Raw genomic sequence first — 27386 nt, forward strand, 5'->3', positions numbered from 1 at the left:
GGAGTTATAGTATCTCAGCCTTTCATATGAAAGAAGAATTTCCATTTTATATCCCAGTGTAAACGTTTTGGGTTTAAATAGTGAATTAATCATCAATCAGTTGATATTTCAACTGATCACATGATTATATTATTAAAAACTATTTTTTTTCTGTTCATAGATCTTTGAACTGAACCACAACAACATGACATACCTGGAAGCACTCAATAAAATTTTTAAGCAATGCACACCAATTACAACGAATTTCCTTATATAACAATCCTTGGGCCTGTGACTGTCAGTCAAAGGACTTCTTAAGCTTCATTCAAAATCATTTTGAAAAAGTAAGAATCATTTCAGATTATTTCTTTGTCTCAAATTTTAACAATTATTACAGATCATGAAGCCCTAAAATACCATAAGTTACCTGCAGCAGGTTGTGTCAGTATTTATCTTACTAGTTAGTGATTTCAGACTGACTAGTTTTTACTAGAGACCGGATTATATGCAACATAAAAAGCTTGAAGTATACATGCAAATATGCATGAAAAATGTTTAAAATATGCATAGAAAGTGTCAAAATATGCAACTTTAAATAATAATAAAAAATAGTAATTTTTAGTTTTATTTCAAAATCAGTATACAATTAGTAAGTAAATTTACATTTACTAGTAATTAAATGTTTGTAATTTAAATTTACAAGTAATTACTACAATTAATAACATATCGATAAATTCAATAATTAACAATTATTTAACATTTTGTTACTTTTGTAAACACAAACAATCAGAGGTATTGTTTTGCAGCTGCTAAGTGCGCTCTAAGAGGCATGTCGCTAATAGGTTTGGCCAGCTACAACATAAGATTTCATTTATTAACAAGGTACCTTAATGAAAAATATTATAAATATAGTGAAAATATGCATCATCACTAGATTTTAAGGAAAATATGCAATAACCGGTGAAAATGGGCTTAATATGCAAGTGCAAATGCATATAATCCGATCTCTAGTTATTACCCATCTTAAAGATTTATATGGTAGATATGGTAATGTGGTATATTATGGTATATAAACTACGTTTCTAAAAAAGTTAAGATAAAAAACTTTACATGGATGATCGATATGGATTTTAATACTAACGAATTACTTGTCTTCACTCTGAATAAAAGGCAATGTGAGAATCATAGAAATTAATTTTTGAATAATTAAAAACAATTAAGCTGAGAGAAATTAGACATTTTGTATAAAATGAAAGCTGTTTAGAAAAAAAATAACATTTACACTTGTTTAAAATTTATTGAAAATATAAAAAAATTTGGCCAAACATGAATTGTAATTAAATTTTAACGCAAGAAAAATTCACACTATAAAAATTTATAGGTAAAGTATATGGTGATAAGAATATTTATAAATAAAATGTAAGAATTAATAAAACATATTCAATAAAGCTACACTGAAATTTATCGGACTGAAAAGAGATTGTTTTGAATGATCTTTCCTTGTATTAAAGAACTGAAGCAAGAAATCAACACTGAAATTTGTAAGGTTAGACAAATCACTACTGATGAAATTTCAAGGTCATCTCATTCATTAGATTTCAAAATTTCTCATATACATAATTTTTATTGAACATTATCAGTACATTAAGTTTTATATGATGACTTTCCTGATCAATGAATGAAGAAAACAAAGGGTGGATTAGCCTTGACATTTCCTGACTGATATAACAAAGGGGGAATAAATTTCTTAATCGTACTGTTGGTGGTAATCGACACGGATTTGTCATAAAACTTCTGAAAATAAACACTGGATATTGAATATGTATCATTCAGCTACTTCAAAACCAAACATTAAGGTAAATTTACACAAAAAAAATATGATAATGCATATTTCCTGAGGCCAGAAATGTAAGAAGTCTTTCCTGAAACTATCACAATAATTACAGCTACTAAAAATGTTTAATAAAAACAAAACTTTATTTGAAAACAGAATGTGATGAAATAGAGAAAGATGGTAATAGGGGATGTTTTTTCATAGTTTGATCTGATTTACATAAAACTTGATCAAAATATTGCATATGAGAACAGAATCGACTCATCATTATAAAATTCAGGTGATGATAATGCCGAAGCATTTTTCATCCAGAAAAAAGCCAAATAAAAAAATAACCATTATAAAATGAAGTAGAGTCAGTTATAGTCTCTAAACATTAGAAGCAATAGATTTGGATCGTATCACCATATCAGTAATTAAAAATTACACAAATTCATAATGAACTAAAGGAAATATTTAATAAATATTTCCTTTAGTCTGGAGAAATATTTTATAACAGTATATTGAAATTTACTGAATTTCATGAAAATGTACTTAAAATAAAAATTGAATTCTTACATTAGTTAATGTAGGAAATCAAAGGTACTGGACTAAAACTTCAAATTAAGAAAAGACACCATCATTTTTACTGGGCTGAATAAATTAACTGCAATTATTTACTCGGGTATAAGTTGGAATAAGATTTTGTTAAAAAAAACTAGCTGGTCAGGGCTCACTTTTCTTACCCAACTGTCTAGCCAGGACCCCCAATGTGCTTCGATATCCTCATGCTTGTGAGAATAATACTGATAAATAAAACTTAAACCTCGTTCAGTTTACAAAAAAATATCATTATATGGTAGGTAAATTTCTTCAAAGCACAGTTTAGTCAGTACAGGACCCAAAACTCTGAGCGATTTGAAGAGTGTGGGTTTCAAAATAGTCAGCCTTCATCTTAAAAATAGTAGTTATATCCATCCATATTTAGTCTGGTTCTTAGTATTACCCTACAAACACCACTAGGAGGTTATCATATTTTGTTTCTTATTTTTCTTATGTGTTTTTTGGTCAAGTAACTGGAGGCAGGTGCAGCCAGCTGAGTCGCACTACAGTAACCGTGGCTATTGGTTGAGCTACCAATAGCATCCCAATAGTACACGAACAAATCCCTTAAAAAATCGGAAAAAAAAACAAAAAATGGTCTTTAGAAATTATCTGAAGAATAATTGCAAGCCCAAATCTACTTAATATATTGTCTAATCAGAAATGGGAAAAATTTGCAATCATTTTTCAAAATATTTTAACTTTCTTCATCCCTTTGCAAAAAATCTAAAAATTGGTTTTTAGATATTCACATGAAGATTATTATACACACACATAAGCGCACGTGCCAAAAATCAAGTTGATATCTTCATTTGTTACTGAGAAATTAAAAAAATAGTAAATTTCATTGTACTCCATTTTAACCCTTTAAATTCAGAATTTAAAAAAATCCTTTCTAAATGTGCATTTACACAGTATAAAAAGAAACTTAAATACAATTTTTCATTAATTTACCTTCACTTGGGCATTAATAAATCAGTTGGCATGTTGGCTTAGACATGAACCCCAAACCTATGGCACATATTGAGAGTTCAAATAGAAACATACACTGCCTAGGAATACCTCTTTTCCGAAGAAATTTAACAAGGCAGCAAAATACACCGGTTTAAAGTATAAAGATGATTTCATAAAAGGTTCAGATCCTAATTTATCCCCACCAGCAAACAGTTTTATTGACTAAACACCATCAATTATACAAAATGAGCAGAAATTATAAGTCGCATAAGTGCGCATAGTATTTAGTGTTTAGGTACATAATTCTCAAATAAATTAAAAATAAGTAATGTACATCATTTAGAGAATGTTGCTCATATAGAGTTTAAGATCTAAGATAGGAATTAGATTAAACAACTTTTTAAGTTTTATTTAAGTATATTTATAGAGAACCTTAGGAATTTTAGATTTAATCATTCGTACAAATATAAACAAAAATAAAAGAAAGAAAAATTTTACTTAATGTTAGTTAGATCTAATTATTACATATGTATAGTAATTTATTATTTAGTTTTTAAGTCATCATTTTTAATATGATATCTTTATGATAAGCCACGTTTTTAGTATAGGCATAAAGTATACTTTTTAAAATTTTATATTATCAGTCTGCAAGTGGATAAATTAAGCCTGACTATAAGTTAAAAATATGAGATATATTCTTGTAATTTACAACTAAAATTTATTTTAAGACTGATTTTAAAATAATAATTGTTTATGTAAGTAATACAATACGATGTCCTCTTTTTAGAACTTAAATGAAACACAATTGTAAAATTTCTAATAAAATTGCTCAATATTTCAATTTTTATTCTTTAATCAACTATTACAAGCCATAGAGAAAGGGTGACAAAGCAGAAAAATAATAGAAACAAAATATTACAACATTTATGTATCTGATTTATCAAACGAGTCCTGGGGCAGCACCCAGAAAAAATATTATTTTATCCCAGAAATCTCATTTCTTAATACTTAGATATTTCATCTATTTAGGTAAATAAAACACCACATCTTTGGGAAAAAATTAACTACAATACTTTAGTAGTTGAAAAACTAAGCTTTTTTGACCGGGATGAACGGCTGAGATCCTACACCTCACGCCACAGAGGCTGGCTTACTTTAAGAAATAGTAAGCATCTAACTGTACAGAGAAAAATGATCAATCACTTGGGATATTATGATAAACTAATTTTGCTATAATTTTTCATCAATGGCCTACAGCCCAAATTTGATTGCATCAGAGATGCATTGTATAAACATAGAGAGAATGGCTTTTTCAGATATGCCAAAGATAATCTTAGTTACTAGAACAGATAATTTTATGTTATTGTTGAAAAGTAAATTAACTAATTTTGAAAAAGATTTACATAAATTCCTCCTTCGATTATTAAATACCAAATATTTTGAATACTTTTATTTAGAAAATTACTAATGAACATATACTAAATTTGTTAAATTGCATTTTTATACATTGAAAAATATCTATTTCATAAAAATAATCTATAATTACTTTTAAAAAATTAAAAGAGTAATTTTAATATTGTTCCACCACTTTCCTAAAAAGCTGGAATCAGTATTCAAATAACGACTTGTATATATTAACCCAATCTCTGACAAATGTCCCATAGTGAGATATTCAGCGTGTCACAAAACCGGCAGCATCCCAAGGCAAGATGGTTTGTTTTCTCATTTATTTAATACCTTGAATGACTAGTAGAGTTCAGCAGTTACTTTATATCGATAGGTTACATATCATTTTAGATATTTTTCACGCGTACGATAGATTTATCAAACAAATTTCCCTTTTATAACCCTATTCTTTGTAACCTTCTAAGTTTGGTTATGTCCGCCATATGTCATTGTTATTGTCTACTTTGTGCGTGTTTATGTTTGGTTATTCTACTTTTCAGTGACATTTATTGTATGTTTTACTGAATTATAGTTTATTTTATAAGTTTTAAGAATGGAATTTTTAATGATGATGAGATATTGACAATAAAACATATGATAAAAGAAGAGATGCATTGAAACAGACCGTGATAAATACGGAATGAAGGATAAATTAGGCCAAACATAAATATAGTTATGTAAAAATGCTACTTATGTTTTTTTTTCTTCAAGTTTCTATATTAATGCATGTTGGATATAAGGTGTTTTGTATAGCCAGGAAATTATAATATAATAAGTTATTTAAACTTTTTTATGGATTATAAAAATCAATTTCTTTCTGTAGTTATAAAAAAAAGGAAATTTGAGTGTGACTTTACTACTGATTTTGTTGCAAAAGCTAAGTAAATTGATTTTTATGTTTAATTACAGCCTATATTTTTGTGATTGAAATGACATAAAATGAGTTAAAACTGACTGGTTCATTAAAAATAATTTTATTACTGTTTCAATAGGCTATTTTTTGCTTAAAAACCGCTTGCCAGTCACAAATAGCACATTACCAGATAAAAATCTATAAAAAAAACATATATATTAAAATGATATCAAATAAATGCTAATAATGAATAAATTGTTGATTTGTTTCCATTACCTTTTGTGCTAAATACGCAGCGCGTGATAAATGATTATTTACATATAATAAATATGATAGAGCAGTCCATGCCTGGGGACCATGTTCCTCATGAGTCCAAGAAAGAGGTATTAGTCTTTCTATTTCTGAAATTTGCTTTTCATTTGCTAGTAAAGCAGCTAATAAATCGATACCTCTTTGATTACTAGGATCAACCGCATGTCATTAAATAATTATATAGAATCACACAAATTATTGAATTTATAACATTACACATCGAATGAAATTAACATTTAAGTTACTTGGATTAATATCTTTCTTCTCCATTAATCCTACCCTACTGAAGGGCGTTTGTATGTGTGTCTGCCTGTGTATCTGTCCCCCTTCAGCTGAGAACATGCTTACATGATCGAACATACTGCCCGTAAAGAAATCGTCCATTTTTTCTTAAATGTTTATAAACAATATACAAGAACAGTAACAATAATTATAAAATTAATTTTACTACTGTAATTCATTCATTCAATTTCATACCAGATCTTAAAACGCAACTATTTTTGATAAAAATAAATCTATACTGAAAATACTGTTGACTATCCACTTAGGATCATATATACGATTTATTTTTGGCTTTGTAGTTATAATTAAACAAACATATAGGCAAAACACATGGGTCAAATCAAATGGTAAACAATAATAAAAATTAGAAGAATTTTGAATTTATCCTCCTTAGCAATTTATTGATTTTGAAGCAAACTTCTCTTTTTGTTATTGTGTCAAGGAAGTTAGTTTTGTATTACAATAATTTATTTCATAAATTGAATATAATATATAAATAATATATTGATTAATTTATATTTAAGCTTCCAGCTTAAAAGGAATAATGTAATATAGTGAGGAGTAAGTATAATAGCTATAAACAGGAGTAATTAATTAGTTTCTTTATATTATCTATCCCAGTTTTTCTTTTAAGTGAGACATATATAAACGACCTGATGTAAAAGATGCACCATTAGCAATATTTTGTACTCTGAGAGTACAATATTCACTGTAGTCAGTCCCTTAATGAACAGAATGAAAGTGTCATTTGTATGGCTTAATACTGCCTGCATTTTAGTAGACCTGGCATGCTTTTAAGCGATCACACATTTGGTTCAGAAAAATCATTGGGAAACAACTACACTCCTCACTTTCCCTAGTTATACCTGAAGATGGCTACATCAATTTCAAGAATAACTTAAAATTCAAGTCAAGTCACCTACAACCATTATGGATATATCACTTAACATAACAGACATACAGATAACTTGTTACATGATAAATCCCTTGCAACAATGTGATATATCAAACAATATCAATGTGATATTCAACAGATCATACATAACATATAATGTAAGTAGCACAATTCACCTGGCAACAAGTCTCAAAACTCTTGCTGCAATACGATGTAATTGACTCTAAAGTAACAAAAAATTAGTAGTTCTTAATTATCACTTACTTTTCCCAACAAAACCCATAAATCTTGGTAATTAGAAGTAAGTACACTACATTATTTTTATCTGTAATATGTTGTTTTATGTTAATTCTACAATCCCTGGAACCCTGATTTTGATTTTCTTTTCTAAATTCATGATTTCTGATTTTGCACAGAACCTAACTTGAAGAAATATTAGAAACTCTTTTTGATTATATAGAACAATATAAACCATTCCAAACTGAATAAAACTGATCACAAATCAAATTTTTTTCATCGGAATAAAATTTAAAAATGTAATAATGTAAATAAAAAATGAACATTACACTTTAGATAAATTTGTACTTTGTACGACCCTTTGAAGAACATTCTTTACAAGATCAAAGATTTTTTTATTAGCAAAAAACATTTCTGGAGGACCATGCAGTAGTGGAAGAGGAACCTTGCTCAGGGAGGCCTTCAACATCAAAAATTGAGGAAAATGTGAAAAGAGTGAGGGCTCCCTTGAGGTCAAACCATTGATTAGCAATGATATTGATAAGTGGTGTGTTAAATTTGAATAGGTTTACCCTTTATCATATTTTTAACTCACAATTGGACATGAAAAAGATGTGTGCCAAAAATCCTTTCCATTAGACACAGAAAATTAGAAGAATGTGTGTTTTACCTTCTTTTGAAAATCATCCAGGTTTCTTCAGTTGTATGATCAATGGTGATGAATCATGGATTTTCAAGTACATCCAAAAAACAAAATGTCAAAGTAAAGAGTGGCACACTGACACTTCTCGCCCAAAGAAAACTCAAATGAGCAAATCAAAAATCCAGTCTATTATGATTTGTTTTTTTGACAGTAGGGAGATTGTTCACACATAATTTGCATCCTAAAGACAAACAGTCAACCAAGTTTTTTGTTTGATGGTTTGAAGCCTCTACTTGAAAGGACCAGAAATAGGGTGCTTCACGTCAGACTGAACATTTCAAACACCCGGATGCTCCACCATGTCACACAGCTATCTCCATCAACCAGTTTTTGATGAAAAACGTTTCTCAGCCCCTCTACCCATCTGATCTTAGTCCTTGAAAGAACATAATTTCGTTACTACAGAAAACATCCCTAGAAGAATAACCAAGGAGTTAATGGCAGTTCCAGTTGAAACCTTCCAGTATTGTTACAAAGAATGGAAACAATGCCTCTGCCAAAGTATGTCTGTCCAAGGTAACTACTTTGAAGGTGGCAATACACTGATTTATAAAAATAAAATGAAATTTAAAAAAAAAAATCAGTCTCATTACTTTTCTGCCACACCTCATAGCTTCTTGTAACAATTACAACAAATAACTCTACTCTGAACCAGTTTCTTTCGATTATAAACATCACAGACCATTCTCAGCAAATTTATTTCCTCTGTATTCTTCTTTGCTTAAGAGTACATGCACCGATGCTCTATAAAAGAATTGGAATCACAATACGACGAAAGCTTATCTAATTATCTTAATATGGACATTTACTGTTCACACATCCAACATGGCACATATAACATGTAAACTTTTAAAATGTTATAAATTTTTATTAAAAAAAATCATTGATCTTTCCATAAAACCGATATGACATCAAAGTAATTAATATGCTTGAATTGTTCAATAGCAGAATTGACAATCACAAACAATTAACAATTACGATGAGTTGAATCGATTAATTAAATTTTACACTGAATGCCATTAGGATGTACACAATGTTGGGATTCTAAAATAATAAAAGGGGTGTACTTTTCAGGTTCTTCCATCATCCACAATGAAATTGGAGCTTATAAATATTTAAATTTAATAAATTAATTAATTGGTATAGAACCAATAATTTTTAATGACGAATTCACTTTAGATTAACATTTTTTGAACTTATGTAATAGCAATTCATCATTCTTGGTACAACTTGCACTTTTAGTGAATTTTAGTGGTATTACTTTTCAAATTCAAAGGAAGCAAATTAAGAAGATACAACTCTAGAATGCGATGGAAAAAATGTGATATTTGAATATATACATATTCAAATGTCAGAAACAGTAACCATTTTTAAACAAACTAAACATCACAAAATACAAAACTAACATATTAAAAGAACATAGGAAGGTAGATAATGTTAAAAAATACTGTCATAAAAGTACATAAGAGATAAAAAAACAAGTCCATTCACAAATTTAATTTTTTTGTTTTACATTCTTTTTTTTGTAATTTATTACTTTTTAATTTTTTAAGAGTTCATATTCCCTCAACATCATTCATATTTTCAGAGTTCTTTTCTTTCTCTATGGCAAACTAAGGAACTCATTATTGTTCATACTACAAAATTTATTTATTCTATTTTTTTTTTGTCTCTCAAGCCAAAATATTTTTTGAGCATCATTTTCTTCCCTCTATGTTACATAATTCCTAATCAAAACTCTCTCAATAGTTCCTTCAATAATGTTTTTATTTTGACCATAAATGACAATTTCTTTTTCAGTTTCATTTTGTATCCAGCATCAATGGCAATTTCTCTTATTCAAGCTGCAGTCTTCATCTGATATGTTTCCACATTCAGGTATATTCTGACATTTTCCTTTTAATTCTAACACGAAATACTTGTTTTATTTCATTGATTGACCAATTACAGCCGGTTTCTGTAATAAAGGCTCTATAATACATTCTCTTAGAATAGTCCTATTCTCTAAAAATTTTCTCTTAAGAGTGTTCTCTTGACATTTTTATATATAAGTATAACCATACTTATATATAAAAATGTAAAAAAAAAAAATATATATATATATATATATATATATATATATGTATATTTTTTTGTGTTTTATATTTTATATAAAATATATATAAATGGGTTACTAATTTTATAAAATATGATGGGTTACTATTTTATAAAATGGTAACCTAATTTTATAAAAATTAAACAGATCTTATTGTACACATAAAACCAACCAACACACTCTCGCACAAATTTTATAAGAACAAAGTTAACCAAAACAAAAAATACATTGCAATAACATGAACAGACAAAAATATAAAAAGAACTATTCTTGGATTTAAAGGTTTACACAATGAAGCCTTTGGAACAAAAATCAAAACAAACAAACCACTGCACACACAGCATAATCAAACATAATGCCCCTGGAGTATACAGTAAACTGTAAATTGTTGATGCTGTAAAATGATCTACAATGAATATATTATTGTGAATATTTTCACTACTCACAGTTCAACCCATTTATAAAATATTATATAACTAAAAGACTGAATCAAAATAAAAGAATACAACACTTCAAATCAAGAATAATTAAAATTACTAGCCCTTAGTACTTCTTTATAAGCGGTAATTGCAGGTCTCTCCATTCCTGCTTGCTAAAATAACTTTGCCAAAGTCATATTCACCTTAGGTGTTCTTTGCTTAGCCGAAATAGACTGCAATATATTGATAGCTTCATCAGACTGATGTAATTTTACATGGCACAAATGTAACTGGTATTTAATATCTAAAATAATTAATTAATAAACCAATTTCAATTAGAATTTCCAAAAAAATAAAAATAAAATAAATCAAATATTAGTTGATGTTTTAATTACAAAAAAAAAATATTTGAGGTTCAGTCATGTCGTCTGCTAAACCCTAAATTAATTATCAAGAATTTAAGTGATGCAAGACTAAAATGTCCATTATAAACAGACTAAAAAGAGGATATAAGCAACATACTTTTAACATAAATTATTACAACAAAACTTTTTGTTGTCAAAGCAATTTGCAATGTCAACACACCCTAAAAAAGCTCTTCACCTATCTTTTCCATGCACCACATTATCACTCAATTCTTTTCTCTCTTTGAAAACCATTGGAGTCCCTTATAATTCTGAAATTAGACTGTTGCTTTTATTTTAAATAAACAGGTTTATAGAAAAGTAAAAATTGTATATAGAAGATATATAAGGGTTGGGAGAGAAAATAAGAACTTTTAGGTAAATAAATTCTACTATAAGTATACTAATTTATTATCAATATAACTAGTATGATGATCTACAGAAACCTCACAGATGCTGTGTGCACTGACACAAACAAATATTTATATTATACTAACTATCACTATATTAAGTTTGGTTTTAATTCAAAGTTCTCTTCTATTTTTTTTTTATACACATATTAGAAGGGATTCATCATTATTATTCAATTTTCTGTAAATAATTTTTACTCCAACTTTTTAATTAATTTCGTTAAATTTACAATATTACAGAAAATTTATTTACTACATTCACAAATTATATGAGAACCTTTATTTATCATGAAATGTGATGTTCATGACATGAAATGAGTGACATTTAGGTTATTAGCCATCAGAAAATCAACATAAAACGAAAAAAACTTATTTAAGGAATAAAAATTACATGAGCAATGGTAAATAAAGCACAAAACCAGAATCAAATTTAGTACAGTTTTTAATGCAATTAAGTACTGATTGGATTATTGTTAAAAAGTGTGTGTGTGTGTTTATGCATGTGCATGATCGTGATAAAACAAGCAATATGTCATGAGAGATTCATAATCAACATCCAGCAAAAACTACATAAGATAGATTGTTGAAAATTTGTATATACATTCATCTTACAATGTAAGTGCACACACGAAAGGATTTTTTTGAAATTCTAATGGGGGTAAAAATTAAATTTACTATCATTTTTAATTTTTTAATAACAAATAATATATCTACTTGATTTTCGGTGTGTGTAATCGTCATTTGATTATGTAAAACCCAATTTGTAGATTTTTTAAATTCCATGTTTAAGGGTTTTCAACTTTATTTTAAATTCAGAAATTTTTTGAATTTCTCAGAAACAAATGAAGATATCAACATGATTTTTGGTGTGTGTAATCTTCATGTGAATATCTAAAATACCATTTCTAGATTTCTTAAAATTTGACCTTGAAAGAGGTGAAGAAAGGCAAAAAAAATGTTCAGCAATGATTACATATTTTCCTCATTTACAACTGTACTGAATGAAATATTCAGTAGATGTGCGCTTCCAAATACTCTTCAGATAATCATCTAAAAAAAAGAGAGAAACAAAGTACGATCAACGCTCAATGGTGTTTATCAGCTAATGCTAAAGAATGAGCAAAATACATTTTTACTAGTATGAGAACAGGTAACTAGCTAGTATACTGACATAACATATTGGGCATATATATCAGGAACCAGCTCTACATTGAGTAACAACTACTTTTAAGATGGAGGCCGACTGACTATTCTGAAACCGGCATATTTAAGATCACTCAAAAGTTTCAGGTCCTACACTGACCAAACTGTTACTCTGACAAAATTACAACTCACTGATAGTTTCTCATAAAATGAACATGCTGTAGTTTTTATGATTATTATTGTCACAAGCAACAGTTAATGTTGCTTATGAGAATAATAATTATGTTAATTAAAAACATAGAGTCAAGGAAGCAAAGACCCTGACTAGATGGGACAAGGAAGTAAAGCGAACCATGGCCAGCTAAACATCCACTAACCCACCGGGTTGGTCTAGTGGTAAACACGTCTTTCCAAATCAGCTGATTTGGAAGTTTAGAGTTCCAGCTTTCAAGTCTTCTAAGGGCAGTTACTTTTATACAGATTTGAACACTAGATCGTGGATGCTGGTGTTCTTTGGTGGTTGGGTTTCACTTAGCCAGACATCTCAGGAATGGTCAAACTGAGACTGTACAAGGACTACACTTCATTTACACTCATAAATATCATCCTCAGTAATACCTGTACGGTCATTCCCAGAGGCTAAACAGGAAAAAGAAAGAAAGTTAAACATCCACTAACCAATAATTGAACCATTAATTAACCTAATTGAAAATCCAATAAGTAACCAAATAGCTCTGGGGAAGCCAGTATATATCATGGCGACTCAGTGTAGCAAGCCATTTTGGTTTGCTGGTGACGGATGAATAACAAACTCAAATACCCATTCAAAACCATCTATCAAATCGTAGTGTACCAGACCTAAAAAGGTCTGTAGTGTACCAGACTGGCTACTACAGCATTGAGCACAAACAGGCCATGATACAGAGAAATATCTGTGCCATTGTGATACAACTAAGTTCACATCGTCCACTTCCATGCGCCCGCCTGGTCGCTAAACATTATGAATACATTCCTATGTATTCATAATGTATGAATACATAATGTATTCATGAATTCTGAATATAAATTCCATTTCCAATATTCTGAATATTGAATAAAATTCTGAATAGTTTTTGTAGGAAAAAAAGAAAATATCATCACAGTAACCATCAAATGTACAGATCACTGTACCAAATATTAGCTGTATTTTAATATAAACTTTAAGCATTATTTTTTATACTTGTCATTTTTAAAAATCATGTTAAAACAACCAAATTTTTATGACAAAAAGTAATTTCTCCTTTTAACAAATGCACTGGCGCCCGCCGCACGCGCACACAAACACACCCACGTGCATTTCTATCTTATAAATTATTTTAAAAAACCTTCCAATTATTTTTCTCAGAAATATTATAAATTAATACAATTTACATACGTAAACAATACTTGTATTTAAATATTTCAAATAATATAACAAATATCTCAAAATAAGCTGTCAATTACAAAGTAAAAACCATTTTTTATTAACCTTGCAACAAGTTTTTTTTTTGTCTTCAGTCATTTGACTGGTTTGATGCAGCTCTCCAAGATTCCCTATCTAGTGCTAGTCGTTTCATTTCAGTATACTCCCTACATCCTACATCCCTAACAATTTGTTTTACATATTCCAAACGTGGCCTGCGTACACAATTTTTTCCTTCTACCTATCCTTCCAATATTAAAGTGACTATTCCAGGATGCCTTAGTATGTGGCCTATAAGACTGTCTCTTCTTTTAACTATATTTTTCCAAATGCTTCTTTCTTCATCTATTTGCCGCGACCTCTTCATTTGTCACTTTATCCACTTATCTGATTTTTAACATTCTCCTATAGCACCGCATTTCAAAAGCTTCTAATCTTTTCATTTATCTACCCCTGCTTTCTTTGGTATCATGACTATAACCCTTTTTTTGAAGTCTGACGGAACTTCCCCTTTTTCATAAATATTACACACCAGCTTGTATAATCTATCAATCGCTTCCTCACCTGCACTGCGCAGTAATTCTACAGGTATTCCGTCTATTCCAGGAGCCTTTCTGCCATTTAAATCTTTTAATGCTCTCTTAAATTCAGATCTCAGTATTGTTTCTCCCATTTCATCCTCCTCAACTTCCTCTTCTATAACACCAATTTTAGTACAATTTGTCTAATTACTGTATTTTATAGTCAACAAGTGTGAAAATCATTAAATAAAATATTTATTATTAAATGTGCAATCATTATGGCTATACTTAAAATAATTTATTCTGATACTTACTGTTATATTAGGCGATAAGCCGGTCAAGGTTATTTGTGAAATGTTATTTGAGGGAAGTGATAAAGTCGTGATATACTTGAAACCTTCATCTAATTCTAGTGGCAGTGATGATAAATAATTTTTTGCTAAATAAGCTCGGTATGATTAACATTTTTATATGATTTAGTGTAGAATTGTAATATTCCAAGAAGAAAGTTTCGAGGGGAAAGTTTTTATCCTTAGTTCAGTGCAATCGATAATCAAGCCTTCCTCTTGTGGATGGTAGAAACATTTACATTCTTTTCGACATATAGTACTAGATTCGTTTATTATTTGACTTAATTCACATTTTAGAAGTTTTGATGGCACCATATTCCAGTACAAACCTTCTAGTTGCTTTGGTCCAGAACATGTTATTTGATTATTTGAAATGATATCAATCAAATAATAAGCTTCTGGTGTTCGAGTTCCCTCCAAAAACTTAAGGTAATAATTTCTACAGTCACATAATAAGGGATTTCCAATCAGATTAATTCTAGCACTATGATTTTCTAATGTTTTGTAATGGTGTGAAGTTGATGAATTCTATTCATATTGTGCAAGTGCCAGTAATTCCATCGGCTGAAGATCAATCACTGAAATATTGTTGTATGATAAATCAACTGTTACATAATTCATTGAGCGAAAATGAAGATCATTAGCCTAAAAAAAAATCATAATTTAAGGTAAATATGTTAATTTATAACAAAATAGTTTATTAATTTTAAAATATGACATAGAAAGACGTTCAGTCAGAGAAATATATTTATAATAGTAGTGACAACCACAACCTTATGAACCACCAGATGGTAATTAACACACAAGACTGTTAAATTGGAGCCATGAGAAAGCAAATAATGCCCTCTACAACAAAGGAAGTATTTCAGTTCTCAAATCATCTTCATTAAATAGTACTGATGTTACAACAAGTTACTAATGTTTTATTCTTAACTATACATTTTATAATATTTGGCTAAGAATCTAAAAAGTGAAATCTAATCTATCCCTTTAATTTCTCTAAAATTTCTTTTCAAGATAGACCGCTGAAGAATTCTTTTTCTGAATCAGGTAGGAGAGGAAGAATCTAAATCCCAAGATCTTTGGTATTGTGTTTGACAAAAAACTTGTACAGAGTGGTCACACTCTGTATATATATATATATATATAAAACTAATAGATCTTTTAAAACTAGATTCTTAGAACAGATTAGAAATTAAAAAATGGCAAATTGGTTTTATCTAATGTTACTGACCACCTTATTAATAACAAACATTCTGTATCTGATCTTCAGACAAATTTGGAAATAGGTGGAAATCAAAAAATTTAATTTAATAATAATAGCAAAAATTTGGACATTTTGGACAGCTTTTATAAATATATAAATACAAAAAAATTTCCAGCTTGATGAACTTTCAGACAGAATTATGAAGATGACACTCTTATAAAAGCGGCAACAGATGGTAGCACGTTTTTAAATAAAAATAGATATGATCAGAATGTATATAAATAATTTCAAATCAATACCATCAAATACAATGTATATATATATATATATATATATATATATAAAATTTTAATCTTAAAATGTTGGTCTGTACAAATACAATAATTAAACTATTGGTCCTAATTCTTTAAAGAATATACTTTTTAAAGCAGTTTATGTTTATATAAATACTATATGTTTTATATATAAATATTATGTTTTATGTTATAATTCTGTTGTTATGTGTAAATTCTATGTTTTCATAAACTACTTTTTAAAACATTTTGATTCAAACTCACAGTAATTCATACTCAATACTCACACTCCATTAGTCTGAATTAGTAAAGTTTCAGTGCAATGGCTGTTTTTGTTTTTGAACTATTCATAACTGTAACTATTTGTGGAGTCCAATTTTATAACAAGAATGTTATTTGTTTAGATAATATTTACAATTCATGTAGATCCCATGGTGAGTGTAGAAAAAGTAATACAGCAGCATAAAAGGAAATTTATATTCATCTACTACTTGGATTATGTTTTCTTTTTTTTAACTTTTATAACCAGATTAACAGATGAAACCTCATAAGTTATACCAATGTATAACATAAATCAAAGTTACCTTTCTGTTGCGTTTTGTATTCCCGCTCATATACAATACACGTGTTTGCCTCGCTCTGTTGGGAGGAAGGCATACTATGCAATCGTCGTCGGGACAGTCGTGCTCCGATTGCCGACGGCTGCGCATTCAGTATTACAGTCCACTATTCATTCAGTATACTTTATCTATGAACAAAGTCATTTTTTGTGCATTAAGTAATAGTTTATATTCAATTCATGTAGTGTATAATCAATCCAAGTCAATATATAAATAATTCAGGTGTTCAGTGTTTTTTTTTGTAATAAATCAGTTTATATATACAGTTCGTTGTGTTAATTCAATTTAATATTTGGGACCTACCCCTACATGTTGGTCCACCATTGCCGGATTTTAAAAGACATTTTCGTTTTAATTCAGTGTTTCGTGCAGTCAACTTATGTTCATAAAACAAAAAACATTTTGTTACAATCAAAATACTGTCTTAATGGTGTTAAATTAATGCATTAGTTGGTGCTATTGATTATTTTGCATAGCGCGTATAACATTATTTGTGCACACGATAATTAACTGTAAAACATTAAAAACATGAAGATAGAACACCACTGTAAGTGTAACAGTGAATGATACTTATTCAGACGGATTTTGAAGAGACACCCTGGCACTGTGAGCGCGCAATGCTGCATGAATGCATGGGATTATTCATGTGAGTGGTTCGCCTTATCGTTAATTACTTTTCATAAACCCAATACATCCCTTAGTCATAATTTCTTATCGTCATTTCCAGTTACTCCTAATTATTCATTACTTTATTCTTAGTTGTCTTCATTCCACCCTAATTGCTCTGATAAACAACTTCTATCATTAAACAAATGTTTGATTTAATGAGTTCTTGTGGAGTTATTATACGCATTATTATCGATTTACAAATCTATTTTTACATTCATCGTTTTAATTGGAATTTTATTTACTCAAACATATTTTACAACTAGAATAATATTTATTGATTTATCATCTATATAATTTGAATAATATTTTGTTTTGGTTTATGTTGTTAATGTGAATTTAAAAGGCTGCATTTAAAACGTTTGTATTTTACCTTTTTGTAGACATTCAGTCTGTTTACATTTTGAATCGTGGATTTGAAAACTTTAATCTTTAAACGAGGGCTTATAAAATCAAAATCAACTAGATTTAAGACGTTCCTTAGTTCATGTACATCTGATGAGACACAAACAATAGCCAAACAGTCATTACCGTTAGATAACTTTAAAGAAACATGGGAAGAATTCAATAAAATACAAGATGAAATAGAAATTTTAGACTCTGCTCCAGAACTGGAAACAGAAAACGTAAATGAACGATTGGAGTTCGAAAACTCATATTTTGAAACCATTGCCAGGGCCAAACAGTTGCTTAATTCAATTCAACAGAGTAGTTCTGTTAAACAAGAAACACTTGCGTCAGAATTGCCGCATTCTGTAAGGGTTAAACTCCCTCAGATAGACGCACCGAACTTCTCTGGAAAATACGAAGACTGGATTAGTTTTAAGGAATTATTTACAGCTGTTATTGATAAAAACCCAGATATTGACGAGGTCCATAAACTTTATTATTTACGGCAATCCCTGAAAGGGGAAAGCGCTGCTAAATTAATCGATTCAATTGCATTGACTGAGCAGAACTATAAAAGTGCATGGGAGTTACTCACTAAAAGATTTCAAAATCAAAGGCTCATTATTGAGCGTCATATTAAGGCTTTGTTCGATTATCCTAAGTTAGACAAGGATTCAAGTTTTGCAATTAGACAAATGATTGATGAAACTAACATTCACATTAGGGCATTAAAATCTTTAAAACAGCCTACTGATACTTGGAATACTATGTTAGTTTACCTGTTGCCTACTAAATTAGATTATAATTCAGTAAAAGAATGGAAAATTCATTCTCCTCATAATCGTGTTGCTACCTTTGCAGAGTTTTTGGAATTTCTTGACAAAAGAGCCAAACGTTAGCTCATGTTAGCGGAATCAATAATGTGAGTACAGTTGCTAATTCACGTGTTAGTACTACAATTAAGTCACAATTCTCTAACTTTCAAAATCAGCTAGACTTTATAGTGCTGCCTAAAGTTACTCAAATGCTACCTAGTTCAACAATTAATACTTCAAAATTGTTTATTCCACCTAACATATATTTAGCTGACCCATTTTTCTACCAGCCGAACAAGGTTGATGCTCTCATTGGAGCAGAAGTTTTTTATCACCTTCTATGCGTCGGACAAATACGATTGCAGATGGGAATCCTATCCTGCAAAAAACTTCCTTAGGTTGGATATAATATCCGGAAAGATACCAGAGTCTTCACATTCGGATGTTCCATCCCTACACTGCTGTCTTGCATCATCATCAGATGTTCAACAACAAATTGAAAAATTATGGTCTGTTGAAGAATTGCATTTCAACATGTCCGAATTTAAGTTTCATGGTGCCATGAAATGGTGGAAACGTTTTATAATGGAAGGTCTCCCTATGTGAACAGTATTGCAACAGGTGATGAAACTTGACAGTACTATTATGATATCCCAACCAAGGCTGAGAACAAAGTGTGGGTGTTCAAAGATGTGGAGACCCCAAGGCTGTTTGAAAATCCAGATCAGTGAAGAAGAGAAAGGCGATTGTATTTTTTGGTGTAAGAGGGGTTTTAGAAAGAGGTATGCTGGAAACTCAGAAGACAGTTACTGGGAAGTGGTACCAAAGAATGCCTGCTTAAGTTGTCAAAGCTTTCAAGAACCTGCATCCTAATTCAAGGACAAACACGTGGTTTCTTCACCACAATAACACCCCAACACACCAAACTAAACTTGCTCCAAGTATTTGACCAGCACTGGAATAAGATTGTTAAAGCACTGTCCCTACAGTCCTGACCTCATTCCATGTGACTTTGCACTATTCCCCAAGGTGAAGAACAGACTGAAAAAGTGGAATTTTATGAGTGATGATGACCTTGTAAGGGCTTGAGACAATGAGTGTGCTCAGATCTCCAATAAACCACAGCAGGGTTTCTTTGAAGACTGGCTTCGAAGGATGGAGATGTGTATAACGTATGGTAGAAATTATTTTTAAAAATTATAAAAAATAAGGTCGTATTGCAAAATTTCCTTGCGCCTTTTCTATAATCAAATATACTTTATTCACTTATTACTAAGTTACCTTACCATGAAACAAATTAATTACATTGTATTTTAACATAACTTTCACATTTTAGGGTTTTACTAGAACTCTTTTAGTAAAACTCAGATGTACATTTATTCAACAAAAATACTAGTTAAACTGTTTAACCTAGAAATTTGAAACTAGGTATACAGATATAATGCCCAATGAAAAAATACTGTGTTTTATAAGAAATAAAACACAGTATTATTATAATTTTATGAAAATGTTTAGTAGCTCTTAATGTGTAAATTTAGAGTATTTCAATCACCATGAAAATAACTTATAATTTCTAAACACCCAGGCCTAAAATACACTCAAACAAACTTGCTAATAAAAAATAGCAAGATAAAATTCATATCCATGCTTTTGCTATCTTTTCTTTAAGTGTTTACTTAACCAGGGGTTTCTTCATTTCTACACCTCTTAATTCTATTATTTCTATTTAATCTTTAACTTTTTTTAAGGACTTGGTTTTACTTGTTTTAGTCTCCTGTACTCCCTTTCTATTATCTTCCAAGTCTTTGCATCATTGGAAACTATTGGGATATAGTTAATTGAGTGAAGCAAGCAAGGTCCCGTTATAACACCTTTTTACATTTTGTCTATTCATGACACAAATACAACAAAATGTGTTTTCTGATTTTTATGAAGTTTTGCAGTAATGTTTCTTGACAATAGGCAGAGCAAAATAAGTAAAACAATTTGTTATAGAATTGTTCATTTCAAAATGGCAGCCAGATTTCCTTGATTTTCTGTTTATAACAATAACTCTTGATTCAAAATCCTGAAAAATAATTTTGTAATGATTAAGTATACCTCAATTCCAAGAAAAATTTTAAATTTTGGGAAAATTTCTATTTATTATAACTATAATGTAATAGATTTGGATATGATTTCATTGTTCATATGTCATTTAATTTTGTTTTATCACATGGATTTCTTGAACCTTTTTAACTATATTATAAAGTTTATTATAAAGAATGTAAAAACATATCTCTTTCACAATAGAAGTTATAATTGAAAAACTGAGAAAAGTGAATCAGTGACTAGTGTTGGGCAAAATTTGCACTAGCAAAATGAAAATAATAAAAATATTATGAAAAAAAGGAAATTAATTAACTATTTAGCTATAGATTAAATACTACATAAAAAGGGCACTTTTAATTAAATCCACCCATGTATGAATTTCACGGCATGGACTATAACATGACTAATATGACATGGACATGTAGATGCACAATATGTAATTCAAACTTAGATCATCTAAAATGATAATGTTTACTTTTAACTCTTTTCATACAACAAAAAATGATCAAAATAAAACAGGGAACATTTCCTCCATTTTAAATATATGATATAAACAACACTGTCTATTCTATTCTAAATAGAGTAACCAAAATTAATTTACAGTAGTATTAAATGATGTCTATTTTAAGTTGCAGTAACTCATATTTCATAGACGTGTCATGAAAAAAAAATGTAAAGACAGCAAATTCTACACGAAACATTAAGTGAAAAATAAAAAAGTATAATAATAATTTATTAAATCTGGCAATAATGTTTCAAACAAAAACATGAAGCCTTATTATAAACTTTAATATAGTAGTTACACTTACAGATAACTTAAAATTCTTTTTTTATTAAGCACATACTGAAAAAAGTAACAGGAATTGATAATTAATTTAGAAAAGTTATTTTGTAAAGTTAATAAACTAGATACAACTATGAAATTAAATATTTTAGCTAATTAAATTGTCCAGCAGAAAAAATGTACAAAGAGCAATAGTTACAATTTCTCTTAATAAAAATGGATTAATCTTTCTGTATATTTTTAATTGAAGTAAAGATACAGAACATATGACTTAGAGTATACTTCACATAATATCAAGTGCATTGTACAATCACAGTATTAAACAATAAATAAACAGTTTCTTTGTGCCTAAAGTTATAAAGAAAGAAAAACCTTTTGGTTCTTTCTCATGAACTGACATGTGAATGGATTTTTTCTGACAGAAACTTATAGAATGTTATAAAGTAAACAAGTTTTTTATCATGCTTTTTCAGGAAGAACTTCTTTTATCATACTTCTTTTCAATTTAAAGAAAAAAATAATGAATGAACTCATGATTTACAAGATAGCAATGACCTCATTCAGTTGACCTTGGACTAGATAAATTGGTTGAAATTGCATAAAGAGATTTCATATTTCCAAGATGTAGAAAACATTTAACAAAAGCATCATGTGAAGGGCAAAGTTTTTACATCAGACAGGGGAGTTACACATGTTATTGAATTAATCTCAGTTAAATGTTTCTTTTCATAAATTTCTTCCATTATGAAAAGCTATGAGACTAATAATTCTTACCGGCTGCAAAGGGGTAAATAAACATGAAGATATAAAAAAAATAAAAAAAAAATATAATTACCAAAAGTAAATATAAATTTTTATTACATAAAAAAATATAAATAAATATAAATTACCACTGGATAGCAAACGCTGAAATCAGATGATTTATCTGCATAAAGTGAGTTGCAAGTTTCTGATAATAAATTATCAGATTCCTTCATAAAGCTAAATGTTTTTTTCTGATGCACAACCAACATCTAGAGCCCAGCTATCAGCAAATTCATTTACATCAGTACATATCTTACCATCAGAAGATAAGAAATCATTATATGCCTCGCTATCCATTGTGCCTAATTATCCAGCTGTTTTACCAAAGTACCAGCCTAAAAGTTATAAAAAAGAAAATGATTAAAAAAACACATAAAACATGAGTTATACAATAAACCTTCTTTTTTAGGAGAAATTATGGATACTGTATATTACATTTTCCAGTGATTTTTATGGCTACTGTGGCAATTGTGAAAAATGTATTATTTGATGAAAAGATTTAACAGTGAAAAATATTTTTATAAAAAATGTGGATTTAAAAGAAATGTATTATTATACCCTAGCAAGATAGGGTTATTTATTAACAAATAACAAAATGGTATCTGATTCAAATAAGGTACACAAAATATTAATTTTCACAGTCATTTAATACCCATTTTATATACCCGATGTTATACCATGAATTATTAAACTTGTTGAACTTTTCAGGGCTGCTGAACTTAGAAAATGAGACCTGCAATCCAGTAATATCAAATCATTTACGTACAATGTTATCAATAATTATTCCTACGGCCCTTTGTCTAATTATAGTTATTTTCTTTCAAATCGCATTAATAGTCTGTTCACTTCAATTTTTGTAAATTTTCCTTTCACAATTTCCATAATTGGATGATCATTACTTCGTTAAATAATTGTATAAACAAATTTATTCCTAGATGCTAAAGCAGTATGGTAAAAGTAGTATGAATCCTGAAACTGTTCATTCTGAATTGAACAGTTTAAAATGGGTAGAACAAGTGTAACTTCAAATAATTACTTTATTACTTTGAATCGCTAATTTTCACTGCAAATATTTTAAAAACAATTAGTCTTTAAAATCTTTACTTTCAAGATATAGCTCGTAACAATATATAATGTTGAATACTACATACAGTTATTATTAATTTATTTTTACTAATAATTTACATATTTGTCTTTTCATACATAAATCGTAGGTAAATTTTCCTGTAGACCTAAAACAACATATAATCCTAGCTGGCTTGACTACCACTTTATAACTGGACATTTCTGATAGCATTTACAATCATTTTAATCAGTACTACTAATCTTTATGATCACATTGTGCTATATATATTGAATATGTGCCACAAAATTGCTTCAAGTTTCTTAATAATAAAGTAACAAATTATACGTAATGTTATGATATTAAAAAAAAAATTACTTTTAAAAAGTAATCGGTGAAGTCAGAAATGTACAATAAAAAGTAAACGACAAATAATTATTCTTCAAGTTAAGTGCAAATGCTAATTAACGGTATAAGAGAATACTTTTGTTGATGTAGAAAAATAAAGTTTTGTCTATGATTCTAAAATATATACCTTTATATCCCACATTACATTTTTACCAAAAAACCTAGAATCACAGATATAAGTGTTACAAAAACAAATTAGACATAAATAAACTTCACTGTATACTTTTTTTATTTAATGTTAAGATAAATTAAATGATAAAAATAATAAGAAACAATAAAAAAACTAAATATTAAAAATATTTTTTACAATTCCTTTGTAAACATTCTTGTAAATGAAAAAACTATGAAACTTAACATAAAATTTAAATTAGAATACTATCCTTACTGGTCAAAATATTTACCTTCTTGAAAACTAGAAATAATAATATATCAATTAAAATCAGTAAAAAAATTTTATTTGTTAATTGTGTAAGGTGACTGATTAACTCAAAAGTTAAAGTTCATTTTACACTCTATTCTAGATTCAAATCTAGCATGCCGACCAACACCCTATTTGTTTACTTGAATTTATTCACTGTAAACTCACAAGGGCCTTCTTTTAAAGAGCTTTGCTAGCAGCTGTAACAGCCATCTATTTCATTGAATCGACTTTACAATGCTTTTTAAACTGAGAAAACAGAGATCTCAGATAGTTCTAGTAAATGTGAGTTCCAGATACAGTAGATGTTATGCTTAAATTAAAAAAAGTAATTTCTTAAGTTACGTTTGTTAAACTGCTTTAATAAAGCAGATGATAGCTAATTGACGTGCCTCACACATTTAACAGTTCATTGAATAATGATTTAATATATTTGTGTTGACTGTTTTATTGAATGTTTTATAAGTGTATTGAAAACTTTAAAGTTTTTAATAAATATAAGAAAGAAAAAATAGCCATTTAAAATAGTATACCTTGTATTGGATTATTGGAAGAGAGAACTACTTGTCCTACTTTATCTGATAGGCACTTTCACCATTAGGCTTATCAGCTTATCAGCCACTGGACAAGAAAGATTCCCAAGTTTGTCCATCCTATAAGATAACAAGGAGTATGGTGAATCTAACAGGAACAGACTGACACCCACAGAACTGACAAAGGGAAAGATTGGATCAAGGAAAAGGAAAGGGGACAGGTGAAAAAGGATATCTATTCATTTGTTTAATTTATCAGTATACTGTCTCACCCAGGATCCAGTATGTATTTATAAGGAAGGTATGAAAAGTCTGTGCAAAGTCTGAAAGTTGGCACCACCAGCGGATATCGAAGTGAATTTCAGTAAGTAGCATCTTTTGGAAGAATGTACAAGTTTTAACCTGATCAGTTAATTTCTCTGTGTTTGGCATCCATTTGTATTGAGAAATTGGAGTGATTTCTAAAAAAAATTGATGAAATAAGAGTTTCATGTATTGATTAAACATTACTTTATGAAGGGCAAATCACCTCAGAAGATTAAAATAATGGACTTGATAATATTATGGTAAATCTGCACCGTCGATTAGAACGGTTTATAACTGGTTTCAAAATTTTTAAAGTGTTCATATGAGCACAAGTGATGTCAATCATTCTGAATGCGCTGTTGAGATCACTACTTAAGAAATGATCGATAAAATTCATGATATGCTGTTGGATGATGGCAGAATAAAGATGCATAAAATTGATAATGCTGTGGGCATTTCAATTGAATAGGTACATCATTTTTACACCAACACTTAAACATGAAAAAGCTAGCCGAAGATGAGTGCCGCGATTGCTCACAGTTGACCGAAAACAAAATCGTGTGAAATGTTCCATGGGCGGTTTGCAGCTGTTTCAACAAAATTCACAGGCTTTTAAGTGTCCTTTCATTATTGCAGACAAAACATGGATATACCGCTACACGCCTGATATCAAGGAACAATCTAAACAGTGAGTTTTCAGCAAGGAGTCTGCACCAAAGAGACAAAGACTGTTCCTTCAGCCAGGAATATTTGGAAACTGTCTTTTAGGATTCGCAAAGAATAATCCTCAACAACTATAAAGAAAAAGATTCAACAATTACAGGCAAATACCATGCATTGTTATTGGGCCATTTAAAAATCAGTCTGTAAGAAAAACTTCCATAATAGGCCCTCATCCTTTTCCTTCATGATAATGCACATGCTCTGCAGTTGTAGCTGCAAAATTGATAAGAATTAGGGTTTGAAAAACTAAGTTAGGGGGTGTTAGGCATGCAAAATGAGTTCTGCATGCCCCCTATTCTCCAGATCTGACTATTATTTATTTCCCAAAATGAAAATAAGGCTGGAAGGAAGATTTTATTCAAACGAGGTGATTGCAGGAACAAATTCCTATTCTGCAGAGTTGGAACAATCTTATTACTTGAAAGGGATCAACAAACTGGAGCAACTTGGATGAAAAGTATAAGTTGAAAAGGAGACAACGTTGAGAAATAAAAAAGGTTTATCTGGAAAAATTAAATGGTTTTTATTTTTGCACAGACTTTTCAAACCATCCTCTTCGAACTAGTATATAATATTACTAATTAATTAGTGTAAGTTATAAAAATAGTGTATAAAAGGCCTCGTTAAATGAATTTTTACAAAAAAAGTCTTCAAAAGAAAAAGCCAGTACATTTAAAAAAATTATTTTTCTTATCGCTAAATTAATTTTAATCGATACAGAAATAGTATTTTATTGGAATTATTTTCAAAGACAAATAAACCAATGGATTAATTTGCCACTTGGCACAAGTGCAACTTAGCCCTAGGCAATCCACTGTTTTCCACTTTCAAACTGATCAAAATTATCGTTACTTGAATTTTTTACTTTACTTCACCTCTAAATGAAACAATTACTTGGATTACTATTTATGAACCCATAAATATAATATTAAAAAACAAACCTTTGAATGGTGGAAGCCAATTTACAGGATCAATGTATGGAATATAATAGTAATACAGAGTCCAGAATGTAATATTGGAAGGTGAAAATAACTGTTGAATTTCCATTACTGCCTTGTATTCAGGTATTTCCTATAAAAAAAAAATACTTTAAATAAAAACTCTAATTTACCATAATAATATTTAACTAAAAATGTTTTTCTTAGAACAAAAAATTAAGTAAATTGGTGACTTAACTCACAATATCATTTTTCATTACACAGCATGATGAAATACGATGACACTAGATTTAATAAATATTATAAACTACTCAATCTCAAAATTATACAAGAATTGTTTTATCCTTTCAAAACTAATTGAGCCTCCTTCAGTGGAATTATCATAGGCACCCATCTTAAAATAAAAAGTATAATGCTAGCATACATAATGAACAGTCAACATACATAATTATCAACATTTTCAGGAA

The 27386-nt window shown here is 29.2% G+C and overlaps 2 protein-coding genes and 1 pseudogene across 2 annotated transcripts in view; 1 reads left to right on the plus strand and 2 right to left on the minus strand.

The window, feature by feature from the left end:
- Nucleotides 1–22750, minus strand: part of LOC142323202 (uncharacterized) — a 34820-nt gene extending 12070 nt beyond the window's left edge. Inside the window, exons 1-2 of the mRNA XM_075362544.1 lie at nt 22617–22750; nt 16945–17108 (exon numbers count right to left, since the gene is read on the minus strand). Coding sequence (XP_075218659.1) covers nt 16945–17070 — 126 coding nt within the window. The 5' untranslated portion in view covers nt 17071–17108; nt 22617–22750. The remainder of the gene's footprint in view (nt 1–16944; nt 17109–22616) is intronic.
- LOC142322583 (uncharacterized) lies at nt 17598–18935 on the plus strand. Its single transcript, XM_075361659.1, has 2 exons — nt 17598–17626; nt 18131–18935. Exons 1-2 carry the CDS (start codon nt 17598–17600, stop codon nt 18933–18935), a joined length of 834 nt encoding a protein of 277 aa, XP_075217774.1.
- The window catches only part of LOC142322584 (general transcription and DNA repair factor IIH helicase/translocase subunit XPB-like), a 43034-nt pseudogene continuing 38393 nt past the window's right edge, over nt 22746–27386 (minus strand).

This window comes from Lycorma delicatula, chromosome 4, assembly GCF_047948215.1.
Source record: "Lycorma delicatula isolate Av1 chromosome 4, ASM4794821v1, whole genome shotgun sequence".
Lineage (NCBI taxonomy): Eukaryota > Metazoa > Arthropoda > Insecta > Hemiptera > Fulgoridae > Lycorma > Lycorma delicatula.